Source organism: Musa acuminata, chromosome BXJ1-3 (genome assembly GCF_036884655.1).
Source record: "Musa acuminata AAA Group cultivar baxijiao chromosome BXJ1-3, Cavendish_Baxijiao_AAA, whole genome shotgun sequence".
NCBI lineage: Eukaryota > Viridiplantae > Streptophyta > Magnoliopsida > Zingiberales > Musaceae > Musa > Musa acuminata.
The window spans coordinates 33,955,579-33,982,297 of record NC_088329.1 but is presented as its reverse complement, the minus strand read 5'-3'; the positions used below and the strand labels follow the sequence as shown (position 1 = coordinate 33,982,297).

The 26,719-nt window shown below is 41.6% G+C and overlaps 4 protein-coding genes across 14 annotated transcripts; 3 read left to right on the top strand and 1 right to left on the bottom strand.

Annotated features, from left to right (window-relative positions):
* The first annotated feature begins 4,833 nt into the window (after nucleotides 1-4,833).
* Nucleotides 4,834-13,135, top strand: LOC135625321 (zinc finger CCCH domain-containing protein ZFN-like). Of its 9 annotated transcripts, XR_010492020.1 has the most exons (9): nucleotides 4,836-5,184; nucleotides 5,683-5,882; nucleotides 5,967-6,124; nucleotides 8,700-8,762; nucleotides 9,202-9,321; nucleotides 9,504-9,800; nucleotides 11,278-11,595; nucleotides 11,902-12,239; nucleotides 12,998-13,135. XR_010492020.1 is itself a non-coding variant. In XM_065130021.1 (8 exons), the coding sequence occupies exons 3-8, from the start codon at nucleotides 5,972-5,974 to the stop codon at nucleotides 12,184-12,186; spliced, it is 1,083 nt and encodes a 360-aa protein (XP_064986093.1). In that variant the 5' UTR covers nucleotides 4,834-5,184; nucleotides 5,683-5,882; nucleotides 5,967-5,971; the 3' UTR covers nucleotides 12,187-12,422. The 9 variants fall into 9 exon arrangements, 8 of the variants coding, with proteins under 8 accessions (XP_064986093.1, XP_064986097.1, XP_064986086.1 ...); XM_065130021.1 differs by lacking the exon at nucleotides 12,998-13,135 and having other exon boundaries at nucleotides 4,834-5,184; nucleotides 9,657-9,800; nucleotides 11,902-12,422; XM_065130025.1 differs by lacking the exon at nucleotides 12,998-13,135 and having other exon boundaries at nucleotides 4,835-5,184; nucleotides 9,660-9,800; nucleotides 11,902-12,422.
* Nucleotides 13,136-13,274: 139 nt separating this feature from the next.
* LOC135586949 (PLASMODESMATA CALLOSE-BINDING PROTEIN 3-like) lies at nucleotides 13,275-17,575 on the top strand. 2 transcript variants are annotated; one of them, XM_065130033.1, is made up of 4 exons: nucleotides 13,419-13,761; nucleotides 14,327-14,455; nucleotides 14,558-14,646; nucleotides 17,101-17,224. In XM_065130033.1, exons 1-3 carry the CDS (start codon nucleotides 13,419-13,421, stop codon nucleotides 14,632-14,634), a joined length of 549 nt encoding a protein of 182 aa, XP_064986105.1. In that variant the 3' UTR covers nucleotides 14,635-14,646; nucleotides 17,101-17,224. The 2 variants fall into 2 exon arrangements, with proteins under 2 accessions (XP_064986101.1, XP_064986105.1); XM_065130029.1 differs by lacking the exon at nucleotides 14,558-14,646 and having other exon boundaries at nucleotides 13,275-13,761; nucleotides 14,327-14,360; nucleotides 17,101-17,575.
* Nucleotides 17,576-22,777: 5,202 nt separating this feature from the next.
* LOC103974747 (squamosa promoter-binding-like protein 18) lies at nucleotides 22,778-25,060 on the top strand. Of its 2 annotated transcripts, none has more exons than XM_009389628.3 (4): nucleotides 22,778-23,015; nucleotides 23,151-23,581; nucleotides 24,072-24,202; nucleotides 24,262-25,060. In XM_009389628.3, exons 2-4 carry the CDS (start codon nucleotides 23,205-23,207, stop codon nucleotides 24,807-24,809), a joined length of 1,056 nt encoding a protein of 351 aa, XP_009387903.2. In that variant the 5' UTR covers nucleotides 22,778-23,015; nucleotides 23,151-23,204; the 3' UTR covers nucleotides 24,810-25,060. The 2 variants fall into 2 exon arrangements, with proteins under 2 accessions (XP_009387903.2, XP_009387905.2); XM_009389630.3 differs by having other exon boundaries at nucleotides 22,782-23,015; nucleotides 24,277-25,060.
* LOC103978441 (UDP-glycosyltransferase 83A1-like) lies at nucleotides 24,992-26,566 on the bottom strand. Its single transcript, XM_065129951.1, has 2 exons — nucleotides 26,047-26,566; nucleotides 24,992-25,979 (listed from the first exon to the last, which is right to left on the bottom strand). The coding sequence occupies exons 1-2, from the start codon at nucleotides 26,534-26,536 to the stop codon at nucleotides 25,096-25,098; spliced, it is 1,374 nt and encodes a 457-aa protein (XP_064986023.1). The 5' UTR covers nucleotides 26,537-26,566; the 3' UTR covers nucleotides 24,992-25,095.
* Nucleotides 26,567-26,719: the final 153 nt, after the last annotated feature.

Sequence of the window (26,719 nt, the reverse complement as noted above, 5' to 3'; positions counted from 1 at the left end):
TGAACTCAACTTCGCCTCCGCAAATTGAGTCGCCTTAGTTCCTCCATCAAATGCTCCTCCGAGATAAGGTGCATGTGCCCCGAAGCTCCCTTCGTCTTTGGCACCATGCTAGATGAGTCCGCTCTGTCAGAATGAAGGACCCATGGAACAGCATGATTCTACTCCTGCCTCTGCAAGAGTTCATGTCCTTGACCTTTGTCTAGGGAAAGCGCTGTGCCTCTGCTCCATGTTCCAACTTCTATGCTGGCTCCCTTCATGCGGCTTGGGTACTTCGCCAAGTTACACCCCAGTTGTTCCGCTCCTCGTTTTTGCATTGAGTCGATGGTGGCCCTCGCGCCCACCATTCCACGAGTCAGCCCTCCCTTGAGTCCGATCTCCAGATCGACTCCAAGTGTGCCTTCATTTAAGTTGCTTTAGGTTGCTCCCCCACTTGATCTCGCAATGCATCCACCAATGCATTCTCTCGAGCGAGATCATGCGACAACTCCTCGCTGCTTGCTCGGTCCATTGAGCTTCGTGGAGTTGTTGTTTGTGATGTACTCCTCCTCAACATGTGAAGTCCGTCTCACATGATTCTCCCTCTGGAGTGCCGAGACTTATCCCTCCTGGATAACTGTCCCGTTGGAGCAACATCTCTCTTCGTTTCGGAGACCACCATCCCCTTGGACTACTCTGATCTGCTGAACAAACTGTGCATTGTTCTGCCTCTTGCAAACGCACTTGCTAGATTGCGCCTCCACGTCAATACAGCCACCGCTGCACCCCTCCAGGCCTAGCAACATGCTGAACTCGTTGCACACTTCAGCCTCCTCCGGACGTATCCTTCGCATGCCAAAGAGAAAGTTTCAATGCTCCATGGCGCCGAGTCTCGGTCGCCTTGGGATGGCCACGAACAATCCATCGTCCGCATACAAGCCCATGCATGAGTACCGAATTCTTCGAGTTAGCAATTCCCCTCACCTCTGTGAGCTTTGCACAACTCTTTCGGCAACTCATTCCACTTTGCATGGTCTCGTCCTTTTGCCAAGCGTCTCGCTTGCCTTGAGCACCATCAAGTAAAGTTGTCAACGTTGAGCCGTAGCTCAAACTCAGCCATCCCAACCTTTGTGCGCTCCAAATTCTTCCAAGCTTGCCTGTTCTCGTGGTGCCTCTTGCGCGAAGGGTTGGCCATTCCTCTGAATGCCAATTTCATATGCCCGCTCCTCTGAGCGACTCTTTTCCCTACATCTCCATGCCCGTTTTCCCTCAAACGGTCGCGCGTTGCTGACTGCCCTCAACGCAGCCCCGCTAGGTCCCCCACGTTTGCATGTCAAGTGTTTCTATGAGTGCTTGTCCCGCTCTGATACCATATGACACGGACTTAGCTGGTTTTGCCTAAGTCGTGCGGCACCCTTGCGCGTCCGTCCGCAAAGGTCAGCCTCCCCGAAGCCTCCCATTGTCCCTTAGGACCAACAAAAGAGAGAACGGGTTAAAGAGAACGCCTCAAACGGGATCCACAAGCAAACATGTCCGAAAAACACTTCATAGACAAAGCAAATTACAAACAGACTTTACAAGCTCTGAACAGTGGCACAACAAAGGGTAAAATGGTCCATTATAGACCGAAAAGCTCTCGCACGTGTCTACATGACACAACCTTTATTTACAAGCCTAAAGAGGCCACCAACCCAACTAAAATGGGACTATTAAGCCTTCGACCGCCCCTTTACATTCTGTACAAGGCATGAACATGCCAAACGACACGGACATACATAAGCATTACATCAAACACCTTGTTTAGAAGTTTGTCCGTGACAAAACGGTGCCACCGTAGTGGTCCTCCGCTGATGATGCACCACGGGAGACCATATCGTCTTGCCATCTGAGTAAATGAGCCCTAGGAGGACATACGGGTCCGTGCCCATCTGGCATCAATCCCCTCTCGTCAAATGGCCAAGTATAAAAGCCAATCCCTATGACTACAAGGGAGGGAGAAGAAAGCTTTTACTGTTCATACCCCCCCACACCTATGAACTTTACTATTAGAGGGATCGGGTTAAAAACTTCCCTTAACACTAACCGTTTGTATAAGATCCCAAAGGGAGTCAAGACATTTCTCAGTTCATCTCTAGAACCCCGAGGAGGCCCTGATCACCTTGGCCCGACTTGGAATCCACCTTGGACATACAAGGACCACCTCGAAATCACTTCAGTTAGACCTTCTCCAATTCCAATCGACTGTCACACCGTTACATGAGCCATCGGGATGAGCTTACACCTTTCGAATAGAATCAAGTTGTGTCAACCCCCGGTCAACAATATCAAGGTAATAACACTATTCTATTTCGCACTCTTAAAACTCAAATATTTACCTGATGCACTAGCTACCTACATCGATGCTAGATCCCTTCTTTTGTTGCCTCTTTCGATATCTCTATTAAGACATCTCTATTATTAATATCGAAAGAATATTTTTTTCTTTAAAAAAATTGACAAGCATGAAATAATATAACTTAGAATACTTAAATTCGGATTTATAATTGTATGCACAAGATATTTTATAGACAATTTCTAGTATTTGCAAACATTAAACGTGGGTCTAAACTAGAGTTCTATAATTTTTCTAACGTAAAGAATTGAGGTCTTGTTCTGGGTTAAAATATAACACTCGATGAAGTCACGATATGGTATAGCTTCATAACGCAATTATAACTCTATCCGTTACTTACCATGCCTAATAATAAATAGACTTTGATACTATCGATCTGATACAAAATTATTTAAGCCAAAGATTACAGTAATACATATGTAGTTCTGTTATATACCTTTATGTCGTGATCCGAGAATTGATACGATTTGGTCTTATCCTGAAAGTGCAAGATCGTTGAAGTGATTTACCGAGGGGAAAAAGGATGGGGAAGCAAGATTGGACTATGGAGGTCGGCTTTCGGGGCTACAATCGAACCTTCGAGGGCATCCCAAGGTGGAGCCAAGGGATGTTTGGTCTATGTCGGGATCTTGCAAAATAAGCCAATGCTAGGAAAGGTTCATGACTCGAGCCCTCTGATGATTAAGTTAGTGAGTATAGATATATTATTTTCAATTCCTCCTTCCGGAATAAGAAATCAGTATTTATACCTGTAAAGATGATCGAGGAGTATAATGGTTGATAATGACCATCAATACCTACCGTGATACTATCGTGTTGATGATCAACCTGTACGCCCCCTTGTGGCACGGGTCGATCCGTCCGAGCTCGAGACATGCCCCTAACCCATACAATCCTATGCGACATGGAATCGAGCAGAGGGGCATTGATCGCCAGATCAATTTTCTTCTGCGTCAAATAGATATCGGATCATGTTCCACATCGGCTCCACGTTGACTCTACCTCTGGTTTGTGCGAAAATATTTCCTATCGAGTTCTTATTGAATAATTCAAGTGCTTTCGAATAAGAAAACTATCATCAATAAATATTTGTCTCGCATGAGGGAAGAAGACGTACTATGATTTGGACGTGAAGGCATTCCGGGTAGTCAACATCAATTCTGATGAGTTGAACTTGTGTTGACCGGCCATTCCGAAGACTGCGGATACATACACCGAGGAGCTTCTCCCGCAAACCTACCCGCGGGGCTCGAAGTAGATGTTGTCTGAGAAAGGTACGGGCAAGGTCCGAGAGGGTATGACGTTGGGGAGAAACGTTTGGTACCCGGAACAAAACGAAGAACGCATGACGTCGGTTGGGCCCGCATTCCCAAAAGTCCAAACGCACGTTTCACGTCCCCTTTTCTTCACCCGACGCGATTCCCTCACCCTTAGGGACCGAGCCACGGAGCGAATCCGAACCCGAGCCCGAAAAAGATCACGCATCAAGAATCCCGCCGGGGGACCGGTACGTACACCCCGAAAGTCCAACAGAGACCGTGGGCCAGCACCCTCCTGCGCACCTTCTCCCGCAGGAATATGCGCCCATGGGACCCATCCCTCGTTTCCCCCGCATTTACGAGGGGCGGTGCGCGCTGGTGGCGACTTCTCCAGGTGCGCGTACGGCCCCCCAGTAAAAAAAGAGCGGAGATCGAGCGAGCGAGAGGTCCACTGACGAAACCGTATCCGAATCCCACACGTGGCGCGTCCTCACCCGTTCTTTCGAATCCCCTAGCTTTCCGCGGGTCCCACTCTCCTTCCCAGGACATCTTTAAATGACCGCCTCTTCCGTGCATCTTCCCGCACGATTACTCCTGTATGCGCAGTCTTTCGGATCGTCCATATGGATCAAGATCAAATTGAACGGCGAGCAGCACCAGATTACACGTGCGTTTTCCCGCACGGGGAGGGGCGTCACCGACGAATGGCGCTTCGGACCGGTCACCGGTCACCCCTCCCGTGTTCTTTAACCGGTTATCTCGCCCACGGTCGCCACCGACCCACTTGCCCCCCCGTGTGTTCCCGTCCCCCGCGGACCACGCTTAAGCACGGCTCCCTTCTTCTCTTCGGTCCCATCCAACCGTCAGTTTGATTACATCGGATGGACGGGATCAGCAGGCGACCAACGTTCGTACGCCGCGAGTCACTTTAAAGTGATTTCACGAAATAGTCTCGTGAGTATTATAATTAGCGTGCAAAGCTTACTTTACGGCCGGATTATATACAACTAATCGACGTGTTTAATTATTACCACGATATTTCTCGCATGTAGCTCCGTTCGCAGTGGTGTCGACATGCGTCCGATGGTTTACGTGGGTAAGTTTATACGGTTGGATGGGGCATGCAATGGATGGAGCTGCGAGGGAGGCGGCGTCAGTTATCGTTCGGTTTACTTCGCGGGTTCGTCAGCTCGCACGCTGGATCGATCGATCTCGCGGTAGGGTGAAAAGAGAGAGGAGGAATCGGATGGCTGGTTGCTATTTCCTCTCTTCATTTGTGGAGAGGAGAGCGCTTCCGCTTCTACTCCTCTTCGTCCTATCGAACGCTACCCCTTCCCGTCGCCTTTGTTCTCCGCTCCTCCGTCCCGTCCTTAGCCTCTTGTGTGATCGCAGGTGCTGGAGTCTGAGGTGGGTCGTCGGCGGGAATGGGAGCTCCGTCGGCGAGCGCTCGGTGATGGCGGGGAAGGGATGTAGTACGTGAGTGCCGGGACGCAGCTACGCGGCTCTGCCAGGGCCGTCACTGAAGCGCCAACGTCGTCGCGACGGGGCTTAATGAAGGTCGGATTAGGGTTTCTTCGATCCTGAACCTGTAGCAATGCTGCGAGTTGTCGTACTTCGGAGTAGTTCATATGGAAGGGTGACATAGTTGGGATTTTGATCGTGGATGTGGAGCTCTCGGCTTGATCCTCTGTGTTTCTTGCACTTCCTTTGGAATTTCCGGTTCTTGCATGAAAAATTGCCGAAATGAGACGATTTTTAAGGTTTCGAATCATATCTCTTATGATTTCAATTGCTCGGAAAGTTTATTATTGATAGGTTGCTCTATTTGATGGAGCTTGCTCTTACCATTTGATGATTTATGCTGCTTCTGATCTGCCTTCTACTATATAGTTTTTGGTATTTGGGCACTATGGGTCTACATTAATGTGATAGGGTCATTCTGACATCTATTTGGCATTTGTCATTTATTATTCTGCTCTTGCTTTATTCTGGTGATTCGATCACTCAATCCATGACTTATGTCACAACTAGCTTTTGGAACTCCAAACCATTTAGGTTTTGCTTGGCCATGGCGTGGGATCCAGTCTAGTGGTGAATGTTGGAAGTGCCGAGTGTATCTATGGCATCTCTGGAACATTCTTTCTCAGTTTAGGTTTTGCTTTATCGACAGGCAAATGTCCTATTGCGGCAGTTATAACGATCTCTGCTCTGTTCTTCTTTCTCTTACCGCTTCTCCATTATGCAGCTTCGTAAATGTAAGCAATTTTTAATTATCGGGTAAGCTGCTATGAAGCATAGGAGAGCAATCTAAAAGCTGTGTACTTTTTATAATGTGGCAGAAGCAATGTGGAAAACGAATATGAGAGGAAGGGACCCCGTGGAATCTGGACCTTACCCTGAACGGCCAGGAGAACCAGACTGTGCTTATTACATCAGGACTGGCCTCTGTAGATTCGGGATGACCTGCAAATTTAATCATCCTCAGAATAGGATGTTGGTAATGAGAATGCCTGTGACATTACATCCGTTGAACTCTACAATCTGATATCAGAATATTGTCCATTCTTCCTTTTCAATCTCTTTTTTTTTGTGCCAAGCATAATATCAATTTTCTAGATAGGCTTGCACTGCAGAGTCAGACAAGTGAGTTTGCTTCTGTTTTTCTTTGTTCTGATCAGAAAATCTGTTTTAAGTTGTGTGACTAGGAACTTTTTCTGTTGCGTAGGAGTTAGTTGTTTAAATTTAGGCATACTGTTTGGTTTAGCATGCATGGTTTAGTTACCATTTTGAACCTACCATCCTTTGCTATCGGCTGCCCTTTGTAGTAGACATAGGTGCAATGAATTATTTATACATCATAGTTCTCTGTCCTTCTCATTGCTTGAGATTGATTTGGTAAATAAATACATCTTTGGGAAAATTTCATTGACAACTTCAACTTAAGTGCATTCTTGCTTTTTTTTTTTTTTTGTTAGTTTTGAGAAAATGGATCAGTTTTTTTAATCCACCTAGCTCCTGAACTTTGTTGCCTGCTTTTTATTTTTTATTTTTCCACTTTGGAGATCAGACACTTCCCTCTTTGGATGTGTTAGCAGATTTTTGCCTCAATGGAGGTTTACCGAAATAAGAAGAAAAAGGAGTCAGTTAAATGGCAATGTTTCAACAGAAGCTGTTTGATTTCATGATACTATAAAATAATCAGGACATTTAAGACTTGCTATGCACATCCAATTTGGGTCCGAAGACATGGATGGACCCATTTGCAGGACTAAACACACAGTAAACATGGTTTCTAACATAATTATTCTTTTCTAAGCTATAATGTCCTTGCTAAAATAAGAGTTCAAATATAGGTACTAGGTGCATGGACTTCCATATTCTAATCCTTGCAGCCTTACTAGAAGAAGGCTTTCATCACAAGCTCTATGATTGTGCATGTCATCATCCTAAAAAGGGCTAGAATCCCAGTGTCTTATGGTCATTCATGGACATGTGGTTTCATTACCATTCATGACAATTCAAGTTCCCAACTGAATTGTCTTAATAAAAAATTATAGCCATTTTCCTTGCGTTTACATACGAACAGATCAATTATGGGAAAAAGCACATGCTGAGACATACCTAATGAATCACAAAATTTAAGATATGGCATGCTTTGAAATTCTTAATTTTGTTTTCTCTGTTATGTTCTAACTTCTGACAATCTACAACTGCTTATGGATCATATAAAGATTCCAAGTCTCTACACAGAGATACATGACAGGATAACTATATTATTTTTGCTGGAAAGATAACGGGTTAATACTTGATATATGAAAAAAAAAATCAAATTATCTGAGGATGTTAAGCTATGAAATGAGTAAAACTATGGTTACTGAGCATATAGATAAAGTAATTATTCAGTTACTGTCATTCAAAATATTCATCAAAAACTAAGTCTGATGTACCCATTTTTTTATGAAAATGTAGAGCATTGCCTGCTGCCATATGGATTTGTACAAATGTCTAAATTCTTATTCATGTTTGTCTTCATACTTATTAATAGTAATTGATGTTTGTATGATAAAGTATTATCTTTAGGGAGCAGAGAACAAGCTAATCAAAGTTTAACACTCTTACTTGTCATTCATCTATTGTGTTGTGGCTGAATCTGAAATGTTTCAGTAGGTAGCAAAGAAATCTCCGGCTGTTTATGTTTTGATCAAAATGGTAAGATGAAGTCAACCTGCTACAGTTGAACAATTTCAGCCTATTTCAGTTATGTTAATATCAACCCAGATTTGTCAGAACTAAGTTTAGCCACATCCGAAATTTGTTATCCATCCTAGTTCTCTGGTTAGGCTTTCTCTTACATACTTCTCCTCCAATTCCTGTCTTTTATCTGGTTCCTGCTTGAGATCTTCAAAGAACTAAATTGAACAATTCTCTGAAAATTTTTCTTGAGGGAAAGCATTTGTTTGAGTTGAATGTAAATTTTCTTTTGAAATATTAATATTTTGTCTTATTTGAGATAGAGCTCAGGATAGCAGAACCAAAATTTTTATCTTGCATTTTGGATCATTTGTTCTGGATCTTGGCAAGCAATGTTTAGTGCAGCATTTTAGTCAAAAGACTCTAAACTTCCATCAAATGCTGCCATCATGGAAATGAAGAAAAGGACTAATAGCAAGCTATAGAGTATAGAGAGAAGAAAGAATGTATGTCACTATAACTAATAATGAAATAGTACCTACTGTCATTCTGCACTTGTTATCATAGTGTGCTGGTATTTTGTGTAGACTCTTCTGCATCCTTTGTTGACTTGGTAAATAATTTACCATTAATATGCTTGTTCCACCATCCCTCTTCTTTTTGAACAGGAAATGTGGTCAAGATACTCGTGATTAAGATGTTTAGGTTAATTGGATTATTTGGTGAATATTCATGTACTTAAATCATATTTTCGATTAATAACTTGTCTCTTCTACCATGTTTTTATCAATTTAAAACCACTTTTATATTTTCTTGGATGGCCCTATTTAATAGACTTCCAGTATACTTGACGGCTTGAATTAGGTTTCGTTAAATTTCAGGCTATTGCAGCTGCAAGAATCAGGGGAGGGTATCCTGAAAGAGTCGGCCAGCCTGAATGTCAGGTGAGACTTTGTATCACACTTAGAGTTCTATTTTGTTTTATTCTCTGTGTACTCTAATGCATGTGGCATTAGTGAATTGATAATGCTAAAATTTGATGATTCATACTGAACTGTTATTGGTAACATTACCTAGTGCCTTTGTTATATAATTATTTTTTTATCCTTCTTGTTTTGTTGTCTTCTGTGATACAACTTTTTTGCTCGAGCATTTATTAGGCTTGTATTGTAAACTTCTTTCATTTTCTTACTGGACGAAGTTGATGGATTAATGGTTCAATCTTTTCTTCCAAAAAAACAAAACACAAAAGAAAACATTATTTGTTTTTATCTCTTTGTTTCTTTCTACTGTATAAATAAAAAGTCAACTTCACTTGCTTTTGTTGTGCCATTATTAGCTATGGCCTTATGTCTTTGTAACACCCATTTTACTCTTTTTCAGTATTACTTGAAGACAGGAACGTGCAAGTTTGGATCTACATGCAAGTTTCACCACCCCAAGGAGAAGGCTGGAATTGCAAAACAAGCTCAGTTAAATATTTTAGGCTATCCACTACGTCCGGTTTGTGCTTGCTCTGGTCTTTCTGTTTCTTTTTCTGGTATTGTTGGATTTGTCATTGCCAAGTGGTAGAGCTGATTAAATAACTAAATATACCAGTTTTGTGCTCCTTTTTCCCTGTTCAGCTCTCTGAATTTTGTTAGTTAATTGGACATTGCATGATAGTTTATGATTTTGAATTGTAGAATGAGCAGGAATGTGCATATTATATAAGAACTGGAGAGTGTAAGTTCGGAAGTACATGTAAATATCACCATCCACAGCCATCTAATACAATACTTGCTCTACGTGGTTCTCCTATTTATCCATCTGCGCATTCGCCAACAACCCCCGGTCAGCAGTCTTATCCTGCTGGGATGACAAACTGGACCTTACCAAGATCTTCATATATTTCAAGCCCTCGTTGGCAAGCTTCTTCAAGTTATGCTCAGTTAATTCTTCCTCAGGGTGTGGTCCAAGTTCCTGGTTGGACTTCTTACTCTGTAAGTTGTCTCAGATTTCTTTCTTATTTCTATTGACTTTGTCAATGCTTAAGAATAAGAATCGTGAGATTTTATTCTGATTATCTAGAATGTACTTCTAACTTTTAAGCACTATTGTGCATGCATTTTATTATGATTTTGATGTTCGATATCCAAATTTATCATGGCTATAAAGTAAATTAGAAATGATAATGTATTTGAATGAACAACACAGAAAAACTTAATTGAACAGTGTCAACTCTTTATTTGTATGAACTATATGCAGTTCACAGAAGATTTTTAGGCATCAATTTGTCATGTCATTCTTGTGCTAACTAGTATCAATTTGTGGGTTTCCATTTACTGGAGTCTTATTTTTAAAGCATTGAATAAGAAATGTTTGACCAAGAAGAGCTGTCCGCCAATATATTAGCAACTAGTAGTGGCATCTCAGGTCAGATTTGGATGATGTACTAGGTCTAATTCAAGCTGCCATGTGGTCGTGTGATAGCCATGCCATCAGCATGGAGAAAAAAACCAAAAGGAAGTCCAAATACTTATTCGTTTACTTGCCATCACACACACAAAACAAAAAGAAAGCCACTTTCCTAATCCAGGACTTCCAGCTGCTAGAGGATTTGTCAACATGATAAGAGGGAGATGCTCCTCTTGTGAGTGCCGCTCCTAGGCTTGAGTGCTCTTCCAATCCGTTCATTTAGGGCTTGAGCCTCAAAGAGCTATGGTTGATAAACCAATATGTCAGTTTGATCCATAATTTGATCCATGCATATTGAATAAGTGTTGTTTGACAGAGACCACTGAAATTTACTGTTCCAACAAAAACCTCTAGTTTGTAGGTAACTCCATCTGAAAAGTCTAATCACTGGTATAAACTTAGACCGGCATGTGCCACCTGTAGCTTGATGCATTACTTGATTAGTAAAACCCTAGAAATTACATAAATGTGAATTTATATAGAAGGTTATGGATGAGAGTAACTTGATTGGCATATTATAGGTTCACAATCATTTTTTTCATTTTGATGTTGTTATTATTTGTTTGTCTTTTGGATATACTTGTCATCTGTTTTTTATAATTCAAGTTATCTTTTGTGGGTCTGAATGTGAGAATTTCAACCTCTTCAAACTGAAGTTATCACTCTTTTGATACATCTACTGCATTTGACACTATATATCTTTGGTTCTCTATACTCTGTTTTCCTAGAGTCGAGCAATCAAGTTGTGAAAATATATTCTACTACTCTAATACGAGGTACAAGGAATTCATGATGATAGAAAACAGTTTCTCTAATATATTTCACCAATTTTAGTTCTGATTACTTTGGGATGTCACTGTTGTTATGTGTGCTATTGCAGAATATCAAACCTCCTTGCCAATCGTACTCATATATATTAGATATTCTTTTCTGTCACATCCTGTATGAGAGTGGTATATTAGGCTGTCAGCGCTTTACCATGATCATCATTGTATCATGCAGGGGCAGCTGGGTTCATCTCCAGGAAGTCAGCAAACAGCAGGGGTTGCTCAGTTTTATAGTCCCTCACAACAAGGTGAGACAAATATTGGAGCTCAAGGGAAATTTTCTTCTTATAGACCAGGTTCTGTTTCTATGGGACTGTATGCAGTTCCCAGAGAGAACATATTTCCTGAGAGACCTGGCCAACCTGAATGTCAGTTCTACATGAAGACTGGAGATTGTAAGTTTGGTGCTGTTTGCAGGTTCCATCATCCTAGGGAGAGACTAATTCCTACTCCTAATTGTGTGTTAAATCCATTGGGTCTTCCATTACGTCCAGTAAGTTATTCACCCGATCTGTTTTTTCTCTCTTCTTTTTGATCAACAGTTCATTCATGTTTAGGGTCAGTTTTGCACTTTACTCAGATATGATTTGCACAATAAATATTACACAAATATTTTCCTTTTAGTCCCTGGTTACCTTGGTCACTAATGCAGTTCTTGGATTTTAGTGCTACTTTTATATATGAAGAATATATGAAGACTTGGGGTCTTCAATATGAATGCTAAACCTTGCACATCATCTTATTCCTCTTTTTTTTACGAACCTGCTAACATGTTAAACGTCCTTTGCATCTTTAACAGGGAGAGCCCTTGTGTGTTTTTTATTCTCGATATGGTATCTGCAAATTTGGCCCAAACTGCAAGTTTGATCATCCCATGGGCCCCGTCACATATGGCCTGTCAGAGTCCTCCATGGCTGATGTCCCGACAGTTCAGCATCTACTGGGATCATCATTAGATCCTCCTACTTTGACATTGCCATCAGAAGAGACTGCCAATGGTAGCTCAGGAGTGTCCATACGAGCACCAACGTCAGACTCTAGGCGAGCTACTTCTGTTGATGAAAATGATGAGGCGGATTCATAGTAATTTTCCTGTTCAAGTATTCACAGGTTTATTTTTCCCTTGAGCTGCCCAAGGTAAGGAAATTATCTGTAACATCCAGTTTCTGTAGCTGGAGATGTACAGTCCTTTTGATGCATTTTTTCTTCTAAAGAATCATCCATTTGGTGGCAAACAAGAATTGCCTATTAAATATGCTTCTTAATGTTATTATGAAATGCTTTTTAAAATTACATGATAATATGCTTCCTCTTGATACAGCATTCTTCTCCAATTTTTTTCCTTATACAGAATAATTCTTTTAATTCTAATAGCTCCAGTGGCTCTATTTCTCTCCAATATCTTCTTATTTTTATATCTTGCGGTTGAATGCTAGATATATTTTTTTTTCCTTTTCTCTAGTTTTCTTCCGTTAGAGGCATATCTCTAGGTGGATTATCTTTGTTTTTTCCTTTGGCATCTAAATGTTGTTTTTAGGTACATGTAGAGCATAGATTAAGTTCTCGACTTGCTCTCAGTTAGTCCTTTTGTAATATCTCTTGCTACAATTTCCATTCCCAGATGCTCGTATTTGTGTTGAAAAGAGCAGTAAGAGTTCTGTTGGATCTGAAACTAAACACTAAAACATGTGTGACCTTGCAACAACATACGGTAGCAGCTTCCTAGAGAAAAATAATATGCTGTGTGATGAATAAGCTGAAATTATATGTCACTTGGAAGTTTGAAAATGCTTAATATGTCATATACATGCATATCCAATCATTCACATATTCATTAGCTGTGAATTCTAACTTGAATTATATATAATAAATATCGCTAATATCAAAGCTTGCAGATTAAACCAGATCATGATTGGTTCGATACTGGCCGTTACGACTTGTTTATAAACTCGCCTGGTCCCACACGTAAAGCCAATCAAGACACAGGCAAATAGTCGAGCAGAGAGAGGACCTGTTCATATATGACACCCAAAAAGTTGCACACATGCCCTGGCCACCGTCCGATCACAGATCTCGTGCATCTCGAAGCAACCGCAGTTCTCGTACCTCATATCCAACGGTTATAATGTATGTGTGTCTCTCTCTCTCTAATAATAATAAAAAAAAAGGCAGCAGAGCCAACAACGAGAACAGAAGAAAAGCGTGGAGAAAAGAAGGAAAAGTGAAACCGCCCCCTCTCACTCTCTCTCGTGCTTATATTCCCACATCACTCACCGAGTTCTATACTAACAGTGTTTATTTCTTTTTGGGGGTGGGATGTCGATGGGGGGACCGGCGGCGGGAATAAGGATGGCGGCGATGGAGGTGGCTATGGCGGTCGTAGTGGTGGTTGGGATGATGACGAGAGGGGTAGGGGAAGTGACGTGGTGCATAGCGAGGAGTGCGGCGGGAACAACGGCGCTGCAGACGGCGCTGGACTACGCGTGCGGGTCCGGGGCGGCGGACTGCACGCCGGTGCAGTCCAGCGGCCTCTGCTACCTCCCCAACTCGCTCGCCGCCCACGCCTCCTACGCCTTCAATAGCTACTACCAGCGCTCCAAGGCCGCCCCCGGCGCCTGCGACTTCGCCGGCACCGCCACCGTCACCATCACCGACCCCAGTGAGTGCTCTCTCCCTCTAGCCCTCCTTTTCTCTTTCTTAGCTATGACGGATCGAGTACGTGCGCATTTAATCTGCGCCATTGGCTATAAGTTGCACGAATCTCGGCGAGTAGTACGCCTCGATCTGCGTGCTACAGCTCGAAAGAGTTCGAGCGTGCGCACACAATAGATAGTTTGTTCTTTCCCCGTCATCTTGTTTTCCAATCATAATTTCGTATTTTATCTCTTCGAAAAGAAATATAAATCAAAATCTTGTTTGCATTAACTGCATATAATCTCGTTAATGCTTCATGTGAAATAAAAATTGCAAGTTAAAGGCTTTCTGTACCCTAAAAAGCGACCCTATAGTTTCAATCTTCGGAGTGTTGATTTATATTATGGAAGGGAATGTTATATATGATTATATTTCTTGGAAACTAGTAGGTGCATTTTTCTTTTCCTTTTTTTTTTTCATTATTGGGTTTTTTGGTTGTTTGTCATTTGATAAAAATGATTTGCAGAGGAGATGGATACACATAAGGAAGTGTCGGTGCTGACTTGTTTTGTTCTCTTGCTTGGTTTCAGGTTACGGATCGTGCACATACCCTTCTTCTGCAAGGTATGTGACACGCTTGCTTTTTAAATCTGAAGCAACTCAACTTTTCTTGCAAAGAATGAAAATTTTATTTATATGCATAATCCCGAGATATGGAGGTTAGTTTTGGTTTCATGTTTTGCCAACTTGTGCTCTCTTCATGTTATAGTCGATTAATCCTATACATCATGACCAATTGGTCAGTTTTATCTGTGTTCTAGGTCACGAGCTTGTTTTCGGGATTCTTGGGACTCTAGTTGATGATGATGATGATGATGATGATGATTGGTCAGCTTGAGGCTTTATAGATGTTGGTTGCCCCTCCACCATGTGTTTGTTTGGCCACCTCAAGCTTTCTTGCATGATCATTCAACCTTGCTCCCATGATGACTATGCATTGACTATCTTTACTATCATCACAAAGATCCATATCGTGATAAGCTGATACTGTAAGCCCATTTAAGATCCAATAAGCTTATCAGGTCAAGAGAGATTCCTGCATTTATATCTGACAATATCTTATCTTTGATACTGGACCTAAATTTGACCAGAGATTTTGGGTAAATGCTCATTTTGGGTTCTCTAAGTTTATCACATTCAGAATCAGGTCCTAGGTGGATCCTGTCAGAAAACACCCCTGATACCTGTAGCAAGTTCATTATTAAATTGGTCTCATGTTTCAATATTTAATTAAAGTTGCACAGTGTACTACTTTTTACCTTGTTATAGATGCTTGGAATCACATACTGAGGTGTAACTGACCATATTTACTCTTCCAAGCCTATTTAATACCACTACATCGTTGAGTGAAGTACTTATGTAGGGTTCTTGGGTTGATAGGACAAAAAGAAGTAATTGTTCATAAGGCTGTGTTTGTTACCCACTTTCAAGCATGAACTGGTGGCTCATCGATATTTCATGGCATGGATTCAAATACCAATCAATATAGTGTGCATTAACTAATATTTACCTGTCTGACAAACGAGAATCAGTTTTATTTTTTATTATTTTTATGGGTGATATCTGTTAATATAGGTTGGAATACTGCCGGTATATTGGTATCCGGTAGATTAATGAAACTGGTAACCAATCAAGATTGAAATCCTTTTCTCATGTTGCTTGAGATCTTTTGAATGGTCATTTCAGTTAAGAGAAATGCTTGGTGGTGTAGAAATAGTAGTGAGGTTTATGAAGCCTCTGGTAAGATAGTGAATGTCACCTTCAATTACTTGATGCCACATCATTGACAAATGAGATTCAACACATTAGGATCTAGAGAAACTAAGAGGGACATTGGGGAAAAAGAAGGGGGATATGTTGAATTATTTTGTATTTGATATTAAAAACATAATATCATTGTCTAAACAAATTCATTTAATCAAATTCAAACACTAGAATGGCAGGCTGCTATGTACAGGCGTAGGAACTGATTAACAATATTGCAACTAGCAACATCAAAATGTCTTGGATGGTGATCTTGTGCTTTAAAAGTATGGGAAAGTGTAAATTCTTGTTTTTAATTTTTTTTATCAATTGTGGGATCTTTCGGTCTCTTATTTATATTTTATGCCACAACTAAAGCCCTGTCCATGATATTGCTGTTTATGGTCACACTTCCTCAAATCAATGCTGATCCTGTAGGCTAAGAATTTGTATTGTACCCTGTGGTGAGGCACCCAATGATTTGTCTCGTGGTCCTGAATGATTTGTCTTTGGAAAAAGAAGGAAAGAGGGGCTATAATTTATAAGCCACAGGCTTCCTCATCTCTTTCCACCATCTGCAATCTTTGTATCTTCTTGTTACCACAGTGCAGATGGTGGTTATGATTTGCCTGTCACACCTTAACAAACAATGATGAAACAAGCAATAGGGTGAATTAGTCATTGGTATAACTAACAATAAGCAACAGACCCAAATGCAAATAATAACGCAAGCCCAATATCAATGAGCTTTGTGCAAATACCCATCTATGGTGAATTAGTCATCAGTATAACTAACAAAAAAAAGTCATGATTCAAATTCATAACATGCTCTTTTACCATGATATTGTTTTAGTTAGGTTGTCAGTTACCACCTTGAAACTTAAAAATTTATAGGAAGTGGACCAACTTACAATTGAACTCTGAAATTGAAACATTTGTTCAACCTGCTGATGCTCAGTCTATGACCTTTCCTGAATCTGTTATATGCCTGTGTTAGCTATTTTTGTTTTTAATATACGGGCTACTCTTTTTACATGCAAAATTACTCTTGGTGTTTTACTTCCTTTTCTCTATTGATACAAGATTTATCTGGGAAAATATGAACAAATGAAGGTGCTAGAGTTGTAAAGTTGGTTGGAATGTGAGAGGTGCATCTATTTCGTACTTCAAACTTGGTAACTAACTCTTATCCTAGATGGAGTGGTTTTGTCAGCAGCCTGGATAGGTTTAAAATTGGACTTCAGGCAATAATCTAGTTTTGGGGTTGAGAAACTACATGGAAAAGGTTGAGACTATCACAAACTCCTTTTCGGGTGCATTTCTAAAATTAATTTTAGTCTGAGGGGGAAGGAGAAAGTCAAATGAACAAAAACTTGAGCATGTTTAATCCTTACATGAATACATAATATCAATCAAAGAAATACTTCTACTTTATTGTTCACAAATCCATCAACTACATAATAACCTTCTTCTACCGAAGCAACATCTACTTCAAAAGACTAAAAAAAAAACAGTGATTCCTTCTATACATATCTTACAACATTGGATATCTTAATTGCAGCACTGCAGGAGGCTCAACAAGTACACCAAGAACTAATACTCCCTCCAATACACCAGCAACAACCTCTATACCGCCTTCTACACCAAACTTTGGCAGCACTGATGGTGGTGTTGGTGGGCTGAGTCCTCCAGGGTTTGGCTCAACGGTGCCTAATGCCGATACATCTATTGCTTCTCCTATGTGCCCCCATTTTCTGACCAGTTGCCTTTACTTCATCTCATTGCTAATCTGATGGATTAGGTTAGGCTTTTCAAGTGCACATTATTGTATCTGCCACAATTTTGTTTGAGCACTTTGTGGCAGTTTTTAATTACGATGTGCTGATCTTGCAACTTCCAAATGTTTGTGAGGAAAGAGATGGTGGGTGTAGGCACTGGGATATGGCATCCTCTTCTCCATCTACTGAAAAGTAGGGACCTAAATCTAAATGTGCATCCTTTTCATTCTTGTATGTGCTTCATGGGTTTTAGTTGTAGTTACAAGTGTAAAGATGACCTTACTTGCTTATAAGTGGCTTGTCAGTTCCCAAGGTTGTCTCTAACATGAAGTCCTGGGTTGGCCTGATGCTCAACATGGTGAATGGCTTGGAGCTGCTGTTTTAAAAAATGTGCTGACTCTGTTCTTCATGGCTAAGAACTTGAATTTTTTGACATATGGAGATCTACAATGATGTGCCACAAGAGGACTTCCAAGATTTGAAGAATTGGTGATGATCTTTGGTACACCTGAAGCAACTCTTATAATGCATCATTGCATAGCTTGCTTTTCAACAAGCACTAGATGTGATTAAATGTGGTGTTGTTTTTGTTGGTACAACATAAAGAAAAAGGTAAGAAAACAAGCACTGGCATCCATATGTGATCTTTTTTGCCCCATGATTTTTGGTCTAGTGTCCTCTACACTGACAAATTATTGAGGGATGTGGAATCAGGTCTTGAAGAGCTTCCAAGTGCTCAAGGGATCATTCTTTGTTGACCATGCTGAAAATAATTAGTGAGAAGGAAGTGTGGTGCCTGCAAGGAACTTAAGTTGCATATTAAGAGCCTGGCAACATCATGCTCATATTAATTATTTTCATGTGATCAAATGTTCACAAGATAGCTGATATAGAATTCCAATTCTATGCAAGTTGTCCTACTATAAGACATACACAAGGGTTTTTGGTAGGTTAGCTAGATGATACATCTTGACATCCTTTAGCTATGTAACTGTATATTTCTTTTAGATGGTGTTTGATGAAGCTGAAGAAGAGAGCAAACCTTAACTTTGCTAGTGATCTCTCAGAGCATCCAAATGAGTACGGCAATGCAAGCAAAAGGTCTTCCAAACCAAGGTAAGCTGAGACTGACCTAAGGTTCTCACATTCCTACTGCCATTTCTTTTGCACTGTGATAAGAAAATAAAAATTCTACTTATGTCTCTTGTTCTTTTTGCTGCTTTACAGAGTCAGACTACAAGCTGACTTAATATGCCGCAAGATTTATGTGATGATTTCAGGTTTTACTTCTGAAACCCACTATATATTTTAGACTTAATGTTTCTGCTTGAAAACCTTTCCTCTTAAGGAGTGCATGAATTCTCAGTGAGTAGAAAGTGTGTCTGAATATTGAATCCTCAGGTCGCAAAGAAACAGTGGGTAGCCATTGAACTGGAATCACTCGACTGGTTTTCTGATTGCTCAATGACTGGAATCATCGTCCTAGATTTTGAAACCACTAAGTGTGACTTAAATCATTGCATGAACAGTTCTTGCATGAAAACAATGACCCAGGCGTTAAATCCACCAATTATTTCTTGACTAGATGGTGCATGCTACGATCATGGAGGACACTTGTATCATTTAATGATCATGTGTGAGGACAATGAAACCAAGTATTTACTTAGTAGTCATAGAAGATCACTATTTTGTTACATATCTTCCCCTGCATGGCATGTGATTGATAACCTGCAACGATTCCTCAAGAACAAAAAGAAGTTCCAAGGGATTTTTGGAAGAAGTGCTCAATAGCTTTTGGCTTTATTTCGAAAGAGGAACTCTTGGTCTAGAGTTGGAACATTTGAACATCATATGTGAATTAAAGTGAAAAGATCAAAAGAAAAAGATAATTCCCATCAGTGAGAGCATTATGATAGTAGAGATGAATAACCTTGTTCAGGCATCTGGAATTGACATTTGTTTCTCATGGCTATATATTTCTCAGTGAGGAAGACTAATGCAAATTCCTATTATCGTGCTATGAAAATGAAGATTAAGAGAAACAAGAATTAGCTAATATTTGAATTGTATTGGTATGCAGTCCTCTACGTATGTTAATTCTGACTAATTTGATACAGACTCATCTACTTTTACTTCTTAAGGCATTGCTGATCAGATTGTGGTTTATGGATGACATAGATCTTAGAGCATTATGACAGTAGAGAAGTTACATATTCAACATAAATTTGTCATTTAAGAGTTTTTTTTAATAATTAACCTTGTTTAAGCATCTAGAGTTGCGATTTGTTTTCCCTTGGCAATAGGTTTCTCGGAGAGGAGTGATACAAATTCCTGTTAACTAAGATTGAGAGAGATTGAAGAATGGTTTCACATCGTCAAGGATCAATAGTTAATATTTGATGCCTAAGTTTCTCAGGTAGCATATCACATGTTGCATGAATCCAGAAAGGGCCCTTGCTAGATTTTGTGCATGATGCAGGGCTCCTCCTTTCTGTCAACTTGTTCCCTTCTGCCAATCAAAGAGAACCCAACAAGCCCCTCCTTTGTCTCACAAGTTGTATCTACCATCCTTTTGATTGCACATGGATGCCTTACAGCCAGTACACCTTCAGCTTTGTGTCAACCAGGATAAAGTCCTTGGATTTGGTATGATAGATTGAGATTTCCATGCCGTCATGATTTGAGGTCAGTGTTTCATGGTCCCATTCATGTCTTGCTCTTCACAAACTTTGCCATAAAAGTTTAAACATGATTGTATTTTGTCTACATCATCTCAGTCTCTTCAGCTCTTTTTCTCTTGAAGTTACTACCATATATATGTATATATGTATATATACATACATATATGTATGTATTTATATGTATATATATACATACATATATGTATATATATATATGTATATGTACGCATGTATATATATGTATGTATGCATGTATACATATATATATATATATATATACATATATATATATACATACATATATATATATATACATATATGTGTGTGTGTGTGTGTTTTAGTTCAAGCTAAAACTACACTTTGTAATTTCATAGGAGTCAAGATGGGGAAAACAAAATGACTGGACATATTATCCTGAAATTGGAGACAAGGATATGGTGACAAATACAAGAATAGCAGGGACAAGTGAGGACTCACATACATGTCTATCATTCTTTTATGAAAGATTCCAACCTCATATATTCTAGTTCCAATGGCCCTTTTTTTTTTGTCCCAACCTTCTTTGAAAAAATGTTTTATCTGCATAAGAAAGAAATATTTAAAGTTAATGCTGAATGACAATTATCTCATTGCATTGTAAAACTAGTGTCATGCAAATGAGTAGCTAAATTATTGGAAGGCCAAACTCCTAATGTATTGATGTCACCTTAGAAAGAATTAAGATTAATGTCAGTGTCTCCACAAGCGACAGTCTGTGCGCTATTTAAAGTGAAATATGGATGAAATGGAAAAGGAATTGTGAGCCTCTAATTTCTTTCATCTGGTTGGCAGCTTTTGTTTCTTACAAACCAGAAGAAAAGAAAAGAGTGTGGGAAGAAAAGCCATATGCATCAATACCACATGAACTGCTGCCAAAGGACTATATCAGCCCATTCCTCATTCTTATGAGAAGGACTAGCTTTGGAAAAAAGATATAAAGGGATCTTGGCAAGAACTCAAATCACCACTTTTCTTCATTCCATGGTACAGGGAAGAGGGACATATCAATGCATATAGCTTTAGGATTGTTAAGTAGTTTTTGAATTTTTTTAACTTATAATAGATTGCTTAAAGGATAAATTATTTGGAGGATAAGGAATTCAGATTTGAAGACGTTCCTGCTTGATTAAGAAAAGAACCCTAAAAAATAAGGTTGGTTACTCTATGAATAGTCTATAAATCCTATGCTTTTTAAGGTGTGGAAGAAACATATATATATTGAGCATTCTTGAGAGTTTTTTAGTAGATTCAGGATTTATGTAAGAGGGTATGCAAAAAGTTTTGAGATTTTAGTGGATGTAAGTAAAAGGTGCTGATTTGATGTTTTATTTTGTTTTCTTTATATTGTTCTTTTTCTAAGTATTTATTGATTTATTCTATTAGGAAACAAAATAGTGCATAAGGAGGGGTAACAAGAGAGGTCATCATTCTCCACACAAGAAACCAGCAAGTAGATGAGTTCAAACAAACCTCACCGTACAACAGAAACTTGACAAGATTGTTCTCTTGATATGAGTCTTCTTCTTGAATAGGATCATTGCTCCTGATAGAGATATTAAAGCAGTACCTCTCATATTGGATGGAGGACAAAAGCATCGCGAGCTTCAGTTCTCCAAGTCAGTGCCCACCACAGATAGTGACATCTTCTTTTGCTAAAGAAGATGTTGGAAAAGTGCTGCTGTCTTCCTCCAACAATTCTTTGTCGCCTAAAGTGGGTCATGCAATGAAGGAAACCTAAGAACTGCCTTGCAAGATCTTTAGACCAAAATAATGCAGCGTGCTATCCCTTTGGAAAGACAGATGACTAGTGGGCAGTGGCACTCAAATTGATGTGTGGGAATGGGAAGGAATGGCCTTCTTCACCACTCTTTGAGGATTCCTGTTGCTGCAACAGCCTCTCTCTTTGTGTGTTTGCAGACTTAGGTTGTGGAAGAAATCAGAAAAATAATTCTAGAATGTGGTTTCCTTTAGAAGAATAGAAGCTTCTTCATGTTCTTTTCAAGTTTGTGGTCAACAAAAGTGGATAGATTGATTGGAAGCTCAGTTTATTAGTTTTTTTTGTTGAGATTTCTAATTGAATGAACTCAGAGTTAAACTTGTGAAGATTAGCATACATCATTTATCGGTCGATTTCAATATTGTAACATGATATTTTAACTAAAATCTTTTTATCAGATTTTTCATCATTCACAGTCTAATTTGAAATGAAATTTTCATGGAATCATCAACGCTATCTGTTTGAAATGTTAAGATGATATTGTGAGGAATTTATGGTTCTACAATGATTCTGATCATTTTGGATCCATTACATGAATTTTTTCTCTTCATTAAGCTTATTACAACATTAACCTAATAAAAAAACCTATCTGATAGAGCCCTGAGGTTATGTTAATGTCCTTTAAGGGGGATGAGACTTCATCTCAAAATTTGTGATATAAGAGAGAGATAGGTCGGATAATAAGTCAAATTAGGCATGAATCATTTCTTGATTTGTGCTTTATAGTTCCGATTTTATAGGATGTCTAAAAAGATCCTGAAACAAGTGGATGTCATTAAACCTAAGCTAGAAAGAGAGAGCTAGAAAGAGAAAGCTATAGAGGTGCTGAACAAAGTTGGAAGCACAGTTGCATAATCCACACAGTAGCAAAAGACCTATCACCCTTCTCAACCCCCTCCCTGAAACATGCGCATGTCTCTCTCTCTCTCTCTCTCTCTCTCTCTCTCTCTCTCTCTCTCTCAACTCTTTAAGAGCATCAAATACATTATCCAAGTCACTGTTCCTCTCCTCCCAGTAATTGTAGCCATAGCCTTTTCATGCCTATATGTATACTTGTCTCTACCTATATATATGTCAACCTGTGTCTTCTACTCTTTCAACCATCATATTGAATGGTGATCAGTAGTGGTTGCAACCATGCCAGGAATTGGATGATTGGAAGGATCGCATAAGCCCCGTGTTCTTGGTGTTGCAGTTCAGTGTAAGTCCTCACTGGCCTCGAGTTCATAAGATCTTTTGCTTTATTGGATATATTCCAAACACTTTTGAGCTCTTACTGTAGCTTCAGTGCAAGAACTAGTAGAGCTGACATCTCTCTTTGCTGAGATTTGCTCAGCTATTTGCAGTCTTCTTGCTCTTTTGCCTTGTTGGACTGGGAAGGGAGAGGGTCATGGAGTGGGATCCCAAGCTCCCCACGTGGGGTTTGGCAGAGCTGGAGCAAACTGCTGAAGCCAAGATGGGCGCCATGGCAGGGCCGAGCTGCTCGGTCGACCTGAAGCTTGGGGGCGGCTCAGGTGATGCCGGACCACCTGAGCAATGGAGAAACCAACCTCGGTCGACGACGACGATGGCCTGCAGTCCATCCAAGCGGGCTCGAGCACCGAGCATGGCAAGCCAGACCGCGTCGTGCTTGGTCGACGGGTGCAGGGCCGATCTCAGCAGCTGCAAGGAGTACCACAGACGCCACAAGGTGTGCGAGCTGCACTCCAAGACTCCGGTTGTGGTGGTGGGTGGCGTCGAGCAGCGCTTCTGTCAGCAGTGCAGCAGGTAAATCACAATCTCCACAACGCAAGGCAGAACTCACAGTGCATGTTCTCTGTGTGTGTGTGCGTCTCCATGGCCAACACATGATTTCAAGCACTCTTCACTCTTCAGCGATCTTTCCTTTGTCTCCGGGGAATCCAAATCCTGTGTCTTGGAAATCAGCTATAGATGATGCGTTCACTTCCTGATTCCTCTCCCATCTTCATCTCCTTACCGCTAGAGAAGCTTGTTTCTTCGTCAAAACCTTTGTTAGATTGAGCTCCAATCAGCTCCAAAATGCTTATTTAGTTGTAGCTGATTCTTTGCTTCGAGGAAACTAGACCGGTAGACATCATCTCAACAATTTGAGAGTCTGTAATTTTAGTTGCTGCAGGATGCGAACTCAGAAGCAGAAGTGCTTCTTCCTGGAGTTGCCATGATATCTGCATCGAACATACCCATTTCTACCTGTTTTGATTCCTTTTACTGTTACCCTCTGAGTTGTGGCCTGCAGGTTTCACTTGCTGGCGGAGTTTGATGAGGAGAAACGAAGCTGCAGGAAGCGTTTGGATGGACACAACAGACGCAGAAGAAAGCCTCAATCTGAGTCGATTAATTCTCCCACTCTGCTTCCACTTTATCAAGGTTAGTGCTTGCATGGATTTCTTGCTTCTCATAGACATGCATAGATAACCAATGTGCAGAAACCATGCATGCAGGGACGAGGTTCTCAACATATCCTCACGTATCTCAGATTCTTCCCACACAGCCCAGCTGGGCTGGAATCATCAAGACGGAGGAAGATGCATTGTACACACATGGCCACCATTGTTTTCCCCCTGGATCCTTCTCCAACATCTACAAACAAGACAAAGCTGCCTACGGCAGAACAGCAATGGAGACCGCCTCTGCAGCAGAAAGTAGCAGCAGGATCTTCTCCGATGGATTAACCCAAGTTCTCGACTCCGATTGTGCTCTCTCTCTTCTGTCATCACCAACTCAGACCTCAACCATAAACGTCGGCCGGATGCTATCCGCTGGTGTGGTTGCAGTGGGAGAGCCTCTTGTTTCGAGCCTCCAGTACTCGGGGTTCTCATGTTCACGGGTTGAGGACGATCAAACAGGTGGAGTTCTGATCTCTGATGCTGATGCTGATACGGATGCTGATCTCCACTGCCAGGACATTTTTCATGTGGGAGGTGAAGGGTCTTCGGATGTGGCCTCCCATTCTCTTCCTTTTTCTTGGCAATAGCAGTCCAGCGTGAGTCGTTTGTAGTCATCTCATGTTCTTCACATTGCAGTTCTTGTTCACTGCTCAAACACATTATGCCGGTCTTCCAAACTTGCAACAGATTAAAAGACATGTTTACTCTTGTTTGTTTCTTATCAGTGACTAGTTGACGACCTGTAGATGTTAGGAGTGGCACAGATTGCTCGGCTTTGAAGATTGTACATGTTTATGTAAATTATTCTGAAGATTTAATGTTGAAATCTATCATTTTACGCTGATTGATCCACTTTGAGGCTTTTCTTTAGATTCATTCTTTCATGGCAGCCACAAAGCGAGTAAGGTTTTGGTAGGAGGATCCTCCATCGGTGGCACTTCTATGAGCTGCTTCCTTTAAAGCCATTGCCCTGTTCTTCACCTCCACATCCCCAAGCAACTCATGCAGCTTGCAGCTGATCTCTTCCTTTGTTACGATCCCACTCTCATCAGCCACCATCTTCAGACCAGTCTTCCGATCATCACAAACATAGGTCTGGTTGACGAACTGGTCGCCAAAGTAGGGCCAGCACAGGAGAGGCACTCCATTGCTGATGGCCTCCATGGTCGAGTTCCACCCACAGTGTGATATGAAGCAGCCAATGGCAGGGCGAGCAAGCAACTGGTCCTGAGGCGCCCATCTCACCATCTTCCCCTTGCAGGCGACCCGGTCAATGAATCCCGGCGGGTAGGCGTCGGCCATGTCGTCCGTCAGGTCCGGCCGCACGACCCACAAGAACGACCGGCCGGACAGCTCCAGCCCGAGCGCGAGCTCGTGGAACTGGCGGCGATCGAGGATGGTGAAGCTCCCGAAGGCCACGTACACCACCGAGCCGGGCGGCTGCCCGTCGAGCCAGGCCGTGCACGCCGTGTCCTCCGGCCACAAGTGCCCCACCAGCTTTCCCGGCCGGTGCGCCGCCCGCACCGGCCCTATAGGTATTATGCTCGGGGCGAAGGCGAACACCGGCGCTTCGAGCTCCTGGAAGGAGTTGCAGAGAAGGAAGTCGGCCGCGGCGGTCGCCCGGGCGTTGTTGAAGATGTAATTGAAGAGCATCGGCCGGGTTGTCCGATCCCCGAGGTGGTTCCAGCCAAGGTAGGCCGTGTTCATGGGCAGCACGCCTGGGCCGAGCTCGAACACGCCTTCCGCCATGGGCAACCCTGCACGGAAAAGAGGACACCGTCTGTGAGCTCGTCTTCTTGGTTCTCGTATTCTATGTGCTCTCACCGTTCGCGTCGATGACGCCTCGCGCGATCAGCTCCGGGATGCTCAGAATTGTGGCGAGCACCGCCGCCGACGCAGGCCAGAAGGCAGCCGCCCGGACGCCCATCTTCTTCGCGACCTCCAGCGTCCAGGCCATGCCCTGGTCGGCGATCACGCACGTGATCTGATCGCCGGAGTCGCCTCTCCTACGGATCAGCTCCTCCAGGCAGGGCGGCATGGCCTTCAGGATGCCCGCCGTCAGCTTCCCGATGTCGCTGCGCGCGCCGGAGTCTTCCAGATCCAGCCCGTCCGGGACGGTTACGAGCTCGATTCGGCCCGAAGCAGCCTGCTCCATGTCGGCCAAGGCGGCGACGAGGCGCGCGTAGTTGAACTCGGTGTTGACGAAGGTGACCTTGAAGCCGTGGTCCACCAAGCTGTGGGCGAGCGCCATGAGGGGGATGACATGACCTCGTGCAGGGTATGGCAGGAGCAGTGCGTGAGGCGACGAGCCCATTGCAGCCGTTTGGTGATCTCCACAGCATTTGGATATCTGGTTTATATGCTAAGCAAAACTGAGACAATTTAGATAATGAGATTACATTTGAAATTATTATTTTATATAAAGTAAAGTATTGATAAAATATTATGTAATTCATATCTTGAGATATTAAGATTATTATTACTAGAAAAGAAATTA